The following is an 8,291-nucleotide window of genomic DNA, read 5'->3' as shown; positions in this document are numbered from 1 at the left end:
GGTTGACAGCTCCAGCTGAGCTGTCCGGCTCAGCCAGCTGCCAGCCATCATCAACCACCAGCGTGAAAACACCTCCAGAAGATTCTGGCCACTGCCTTTTGAGTGTTTCCAGCTGAGACCTCAAACATTCTAGAACAGAGGCAAACAGTAATGACTGAATTCCTGACCTACGGGATTGGCGAGCATAATAAAATGGCTGTTTTATGCCACTAAGTTTTGGGGTAGTTTGTAATGTAGCAATAGTAACTGGAACACCATAGGACTTGCTTTGACCAGTGGAATGTGGTGCCGATTCTGTGTGTGCTCGTTCTGAGCCTGGGCTTTAAGAGCATCCTGGGTCCCTAATCATCCCCCTGCCCCCCTCAGTGGTCTCTGACTTCTGCCAAGAGAAGAAAATGCCCCAGGTGCCCGCTGCTCCCAGAACAAGGAGACACGTGGAATAATTTTGAACCCAACTGTTATGGGCTGAGTCGTGTCTCCTGCAAATTCATATGTTGAAGTCCTAACCTCCAATACCTCAGCATGTTGTGGGTCTTAGGGTAGGGTCTTTAAAGAGACGATGAAGTTAAAATGAAAGGAAAGGCCCTAACCCAATCGGACTGGCGTGTTTATAAGCAGAGGCAATCTGGACATCCAGAGACACCAGGGATGCGCATGCACAGAGGAAAGCACATGTGAGGACATAGCAAGAAGGTGGCTATTTGCAAGCCAAAGACAGAGACATCAGAAGCAACCAATCCTGCCAACACCTTGATCTTGGACTTCTAGCCTCCAGAACTATGAGAAAATACATTTCTGTTGTTTAAGCCACTCAGCCTGTGGTATTTTGTTATGGCAGCCTGTGATAGTGTGATTTATAATAAGAAATATATATATTTGATCTTAGTCCAGTTTCTGGCACAGAGTTCCTAAAACCCTTGGAATTTGCTAAGTAATGAGAGCAAGGAAGGTGTCTCTTCTTATGTTAACGAGGTGACTTTTGAACCCCACCTAAGGATTGCCCAGAGAACAAACCATGTGATTAGAGGGTTGAACTTTCAATCCCACACCCCCACACCCACCCCACCTCCGGGGAGAGAGAGGGGCTGGAGGTTGAATCATTCCCCAGTGGCCAATGATTTAATCAGTCACGGCTCTGTAATGAAATCCTCCATAAAACTCCACAAGGACAGGTTTTTCGGAGAGCTGCTGGGTTGGTGAACACACGGGGATGGGGGGAGAACAGTGCTTGGACGCTACATGGCAGCTCCGTGCCTTTCCCCGTGCCTTGCCCTCTGCATCTCTTCCATCTGGCTATTCCTGAGTTCTGTCCTTTAATAAGAAACTGGGAATCCAGTGAGTAAATGGGTTTCCTGAGTTCTGTGAGCTGTGCTGGTAAACTAATCAAACCCAAGGAGGGGGTTGTGGGATCCTTTGATTTCTAGCCAGTCGGTTGGAAGCACAGGTAACCTGGGCTGGGGACTGGTGTCTAAAAGTCGGGGGCAGGGCTTCTTGTAGGACTGAACCCTTAACCTGTGGTAGCTGATGCTATTTTTGAAGTGCGTGTCAGAATTGAGTTGAATTTTCATACACCCAACTGGTGTCTGGAGCTGAACATGGAGCCCAACACAGGTTTCGATCCCACAATCCTGAGGTCATGACCTGAGCCACCCAGGCGCCCCTTAACTCTGTCCCTTTATCCTGCTTTGTTTTGTTTCTTTACAGAACTCATCACATATTCATTTTTCTGTCTCCCTCCATAAAAGAATGCCTCCTCTATGGGACCAGAGACTTTATCTTATTCACTGCTGCATTCCCATGGCCTGGATTAGTACCTGGCATACAGTAGGTGCTCAGTAAATATTTGTTAATAATTGACTGAATAAAGGAGTGTCCTTGCCTTTGCTCAAGCCACTCCCTCCACCTGGAATACCTTCCCTTCTCCTTCCTCCCTTTCCTAATGCCACATATCCCTTAAGACTAAAACCTAGCCCCTATTCCTCCAGGAAGCCCTCCCTGATTGGCTGGGCTCTGGGCCCCTGGAAAGTGGCTTATTCCTGCCCTTCCTTCACCACAGTACTCAATCTTAGGTATACTGTAGGGTTTGTGGCAGGTAAAGACTGAGGTGGAGATTGAAGACAGAAGAGAACAGGCCAGCTTTATTGGCGTTAAGCAGAGGAAAGGGCCCTCCATAGGCTCTAGGCCCGGGTGGAACTGCAGGGAGGGCAGCCCGGACGCCACGTCACTTCTTCCATTCCTTCTTCTCATAGTCCCACCGGGAGGCCAGGCCTTGCACAGGGTTGCCCTTCATATCCAGGATGCGCTGGAGCTGCTGGGCCTTCCACTCATCCGTCAGGGTGATGGGCTTCTTTGGGAACACTGCAGGTAAGGCATGGGGTGGGGACAGGGGTGGCTCAGGACCCTGCAAGTCTTCCACCCTGTCCCCCTGAGCCAGGGTCTCCAGTCACAGGGTTAGGACACCCCTTCCACCCTGCCTGTCCCCCCACCAGACTCCCTGCTAAAGCTTCATTCCAGGGACCTCTGGGTTCTGGTCCCAGCTCTGCCTTAGACTCACTGTGGGAATTGGGCCAAGGTCCTTCCCCTTTCTCAGCCTGCTTCCTTACTTTATGGCCCAATGGAACGGATCCAAATCCCAGCTCCACCCTCCCTTGCTGTGTGACCTTGAACAAGTCACTTCATCTCCCTGAGCCTCAGTTTCCTTCCTTGTCAAAAACAGGTCCTATCTCCTATGGCTGTGGGGATTGGATGAGTTAGTATGTATAAAGCAACTGGTACAATGTGGGACAGATATTAAGTACATAATATATGGTAGTGATTATAATTACTAAGTTTGCTCCCACTGACTGGGAAGAGCCCAGGATGAGATGGTTTCTTTTGCTTCCTAAGGGGGTTGGAGTTAGGAGGCGAGGAAGGGGAGTTCACTTTAGAAATCTGGGGAGGGCAGTACTTAACTAAAAGGCTGAGGCACTCAAGAGGCATTCTAGGTGCCATGATGTGTGCATCAGGGGAGATGGAGCTCCCTACACTGCTCAGACCTTACCTCCTGGTCCATCTGCCCCTGAGGCTGACTCAGCCTGTCTGACCTCCTCACCGGAACTTTCTAGCTCAAGGGGCGGGAAAGAAGGAAAAGATTTTTATGGCACCCATTAGCACCAAACACTGGGCTAGACTAGAATTCATCCTCATTTCATCCTCATGCAAGGCGGGAATTCCCATCACACTCTTACAGAAGAAGAAAAGTGAGACCGTTGGAGGTGAAGAGCTGGGGCACAAACTGTCAGCCCTTCCCCAACAGCCCCTCCCCTGCTTCCGGAACAGTGCTTCCTAGAGCTGAGTGGGCATCAGAATGACTTGGAGAGCTTGTTAAAATACAGATGGCTGGGCTCCACCCTCAAAGTGTCTGACTTGGTAGATCCAGACTGGGGCTGAGAATCTGCATTTCTAAAAGTTCCCAAATGATGATGTTGGTCCAGGGACCACACTTTGAGAATCCCTCTTCTGTAGTCATAAGCCGTTAGCTGGACATGTGACCAGCTAGCTAAAAACTACATTTCCCAGCTTCCCTTGTGGCTAGACACGGTCATGTGATCATTTCTAGCCAACAGGAGGTGAGCAGAAGGCACATGTGCAACTTGTGGACCTTAGAGAGGAGTGCATCCCTTTCCCTGTTCTTGGCTGGAATGTAGGCTTTCGTGGCTGGAGCTGGAGCGGCCATCTTGGATGGCAAGAAGGAAGCCGCGTGTGGAGGACGGCAGGGCAACACCCCAGCAGGAGCCTGATGTTGCAGAGTCTCCATACTCTCCCTGGCCTTTTTTGTGAGAGGAACAAACCTGTATCTTGTTTAAGCTCTTGTATGTTGGAGACTCTCTGTTACAGAAAAATTAATGGTTAATAACAGCAATCAGTAACAGCACCACTCATGCTTATGCGCCAGGCACTGGCTTACAGCCATTAAACCCTCACAAGAACCCTGTGATGGGGGCACTATTATTTTCATTTTACAGATGAAGGAATTGAGGCCCAGAGAGGTAGAGCTCCCACATCCCAACCCAGGCAGCCATGATCTGCCCTTCACCCTACACCTCTTTGGGGGACTTTTCAAAACGCTGCAGATGAGTGCCAGCATAGTTGCCCTATAAGAGCTGGGCTGGTGGCTCTGACCCCAAGGGCACGGCCTAGGCCTGCAGCAAGGTGAGGGGTTGCCACTCACCATAGACCCGCTGCCACCAAATCAGCAGAGCTGTGAATCCAAAAAAGAAGAAGACACAGCCCATCACTGTCTTCCACTCATTGGAGCGACGGTTCATCTCTGCGAAGGTCTCATGGAACTGGAGGCGGTACACTGGAGGCAGAGGACGGGTGGGGAAGGAGGGGCCTTGCATGTATCCCTTCCAAGAACCCTGGGCCAAGTCTTGGCCTCAGGGATACCCAGCCTCCCCACTCTTGCGGCAGATGCTGTCCATTCAGCAAATTCTTATTGAGCATCTACTATATGCAAAGCACGGCCAGGAGCAGGCTCCAAATACCAGAGTCGTTTAGGGGCACTTCTGGTGGGCAGGACACATCCCTCCTGTTTCCCAGGGTCAGGTCCTTCCCCCCACCACCACCTTACCTGCCTCTCTGCTCCATCTCCCCACACCACTCAGTGATACCCAGGATGCTCCATGCTCTCCTGCTTCCATATCCCTCCCCACGCTGTTCCCACTGCCGGGCAACACCCTCCTCCTCACCATTCAAGGCCAGCCAGGACATGCCCCCTCCGGGAGGCCCACCAGGATTCTCTCTCTCTCTCTCCTTTGGGTCCTCACAACCCCTTGGACACACCTCACCCTAGCCACACAGCCTGTATTACGGTTATCCGGGTTTGTGTCAGCTCTCCCATTGACCTGGGAGCACCAGGCCAAGGCAAGAACCATCAAGGTGATTCACTCCTGGCCCCAGCATCACCTAGTATCTGGCTGTGCACAAACAGCTGACTGAATAAAAGAATAAATGAACAAATGATGAACTTCACCCCTCAGGCATGCATTCAGGTGTTTGGGGATTTCTGGTGTCTTGGGTGGGGGCCCTTCTTTTTTTTTTTTTTTTTTATTTCTTTTTATTTTTATTTTAGAGAGAGGTGGAGGAGGGACAGAGGGGGAGAGAGAGGGAGAGAGAATCTCAAGCAGATGCAGCATGAGAGGTCATGACCTGAGCCAAAACCAAAGAGTCTGACACTTAACTGACTGAGCCACACAGGTGCCCTGGGTGGAGGCCCTTCTTTTCAAAGTCACCCCCCAGCCCACTCTCCCCAGCCAGCCCCACCCTGACACCTACAGGCCACCTTCTCGGCATGGCTCAGCTGGGTCCAGCTGCCCTTCTCCTTCTCCTTCAGGGCCCGCTGCTCAGCGTTGAGCTCTGCGCAGAAGGGCTCATCAGGCATGGGGTAGGAGCGCTGGGCATGGTAGTTGGTGTAAGGGGGCATCTTCCGCTCGCTATGGGCTGTAGGCACAACAGAAGAGCTGAGTTCAGGCTGCCCCTGGGACATCCCAGCTCGACCCATAATATTTAAAAAGAGGGCTGCTTTTATTGAGCACTTACTGTGTGCCAGGAGCCATTCTAAGGCCTCCGGGTGAGTTGACTCATTTATTCCGCATCACTCTGAGCCAGGTTGAGACTGTTATCTCTCCATTTTACAGATGGAGAAACTGAACAGCTAAGTGACTTGCTGAAACTCACAGAGCAATAAGGAGCATGGCCAGGGCTGTAATTCAGCCCCTCTGGCTTCAAATCTCATGCTCTCTCGGAAGATTTGAGGTGAGGAGGGCATGTCAGGCAAAGGCAATGGGTGGACAAAGGCTGAGTGAGATGAACCTGAGATGGAAGACGTGTAACTGCTCTGCAAACTGTAGGGCGCTCTCTGCATGCCTTTGACCACTGGTCAAGGGCACGCCTTTGGAGTCAGCTGGGTTTGAGCCCCAGTTCCACCCACCCCAGCTCCAGCAAGCCCCTCGATCTCACTGTGCTTCGATGTCCTCCTCTGGAAAGTGGGGATAGTAAGAGAACCTACCTCGCCCTGTTGTGGGAAGTTTCAAGACACCGTACTTGAAAGGGTTAGCACAGAGCCTCGCAGTAGATGCTCCATAAGTTACACCGCTAGAGGCTGGTTTTACTACTGGCTTCCTTTCCTGCAAGCTTTCCCTGATGGCTAAGCCCTCAAGGGCTCCGCGTGGGTGTCCAGGGGGTCCGGAGCAAGGCTGGAGGGTCTCGATAAAGCTTCTGTTTATTGATACCAGAGACGCCCACATGGAAGGCCTTGGTACTACCTTGCCAGGATGGCATGGGACTGCTTTGACCCTTTTAATATCTAGGTCTCTGGGCCTCAGTTTGTTCATCTGAGAAATGGAGATAATAGCACAGCATCCACCTCACATGGCTGTCATGAAGTCTGAGTGTGTTAATCTGTGTGAAATGTTGATCACAGCTTGGGGTACATAGTAAGGGCTCAATAAATGTTATTCTTCTGGGGGTCCGGAATAATATCTGGCTGAAGTCTCTCCTGTTTTAGGCCCCTTTCTTCTGACTAGGGTCTGGGAAGGAGGTGCAAGGTTCTGTCAGCACCCTCCGCCTCAGGACACAAAGTCCTTAGGGGCCTGAGGTTTGGGGGTCAGGCCCTGAGGAAGCTTCGAATGGAAGGGGGTGCTGTCAAATGAGAGCTCCGTGTCCCGGAGGCATGTGGCCCAGGACCAACGAGTGGGATTGTGGGAAATGGTCTGCGGCAGGCCCAGGGCAGCCAGCAGGAGCTCACCCCTGCCTCCGAGTTGGACAGGGGTGAGGCGTGCAGGTCTTACCGGCGCTTCCTGGGCTATGCATCCACCGCATCCCGGGTCCTGCTTTCTTCAGTACCAAGCTCCAGGCCGCTCTGAAGAACATCTGGGTGTGTGTGTGTGTGTGTGTGTGTGTGTGTGTGTTTCTGCCCCACGTTGCCCTCTGCCCCTACCCACGGAGCCCAGACAGAGAAACTTTTTCACGGGTGCTATGGTGGGGGCGTCCCAGGATTTCAAAGTCACCCTCATGCCCCTGGCCCTTCTACTTTTGTCTGCTATCCTGATAGAGGCGGATGGGGTTCCTAGACATTTGGAGCCCCCCTCCTGGAACCTCAATTAACCTTCTGAGAAGTGGGAGGAGGCCTAACTCCTGAGGCAGGGTCTCAACAGTTTGGGGCTGGGAGCCTGGGTTCTGGTTCCAGCCCCAGCTCAGCCAGGCCAACCTGGCAATCCTCCGTTTGCTCCCGCTCCCAGAGGAAACTGGGTGGGAGTCCAGGTAGGGAGGGAGCAGGTCCCAGTGCTACCTCTCTTCCTCACAGGGCCATCTGCCAAGGTCTCTGCACAGCCGGTCTGGCCCCCACCCCTTCCCCCTTAATTGGCTGCCTACGTGCTCACAGAGCCTGTTCTGCTGAATCTGGTGGGGGGAGGGGACAGGCTGAGCCCAACCCCCTACCCCCCAGGGAAGTCTCAGGGTTTGGCATCCCAGGGGGTTTGGGGGTGGGAGGTGGGGAGAGGATTTAGAAGAGGATAAGGACCAAACTGGGTCAGAACGAGGAAGAGGAGCACACATCTGGGGAGAGGAAGGGAGTATCCCACCTCTGGAAAGAAAAAGGGCCCCCCACATCTGGGGAGAGAGAGAGGCACCCAATAATTAGAAGGAGGGGCTGTACCATACGTGGTGGGGGGAGGCCCACATCTAGGAAAGAAGGGCTCCCTGTCAGTGAAAAGTAGCCCCACATATAGGGAGAGGCAAAGAGTAATCTACGTTTGGGGAAAGAGATGGCGCCCCACATGCGGACAGAGGATAATTCCCGGAGGAGTCCTCGACTCTGAGCTGCCCGAAGCCCCCTGATCCTCCTCGATGGCAGGAACCACACCGGCCCTGACCGACCGGTGACGAAAGTTCGGGTCCAAGCCGCAACCCTCACCGCTCGGGCAGCCAGGCTCTCCCACCCACCCACTCACTCACCTCGCGGCTCAGCGCCGAGGGCGACTTGGGTCTGCAGAGCGAGTAACTGAGAATGGGCCGCAGAGGGACCAGAGCGCGGGGCGCCCGCCCCCGGGCCCGCCCCACAGCCTTCCCCAAGGCCAACCCCTGCGTGGGAACGTCCTGCCTCGGCCGGCCTTGGGAGCTACCAGCCCGCGTCCCTGGAGGCGCCGCGGCCCCCAGCCTGGGGAGGGGCACTGCGAAGTGACTCTCCGCCTCAATTTCTCCGCCCACGGGCGTCCTGTCTCTAGAGACCCCCAGCCTACAGCGCCTGGGAC

The 8,291-nt window shown here is 53.4% G+C and overlaps 1 protein-coding gene across 1 annotated transcript; it reads right to left on the bottom strand.

Moving 5' to 3' along the window:
* Positions 1-2,029: 2,029 nt before the first annotated feature.
* Positions 2,030-8,078, bottom strand: LOC116641820. Its single transcript, XM_032419772.1, has 5 exons — positions 7,996-8,078; positions 6,831-6,912; positions 5,317-5,481; positions 4,211-4,342; positions 2,030-2,358 (listed from the first exon to the last, which is right to left on the bottom strand). Exons 2-5 carry the CDS (start codon positions 6,910-6,912, stop codon positions 2,222-2,224), a joined length of 516 nt encoding a protein of 171 aa, XP_032275663.1. The 5' UTR covers positions 7,996-8,078; the 3' UTR covers positions 2,030-2,221.
* Positions 8,079-8,291: the final 213 nt, after the last annotated feature.

The sequence above is a fragment of the Phoca vitulina genome, unplaced genomic scaffold (genome assembly GCF_004348235.1).
Source record: "Phoca vitulina isolate PV1807 unplaced genomic scaffold, GSC_HSeal_1.0 scaffold22, whole genome shotgun sequence".
Classification (NCBI taxonomy): Eukaryota; Metazoa; Chordata; class Mammalia; order Carnivora; family Phocidae; genus Phoca; species Phoca vitulina.
This window is presented reverse-complemented; position numbering and strand designations above follow the sequence as displayed.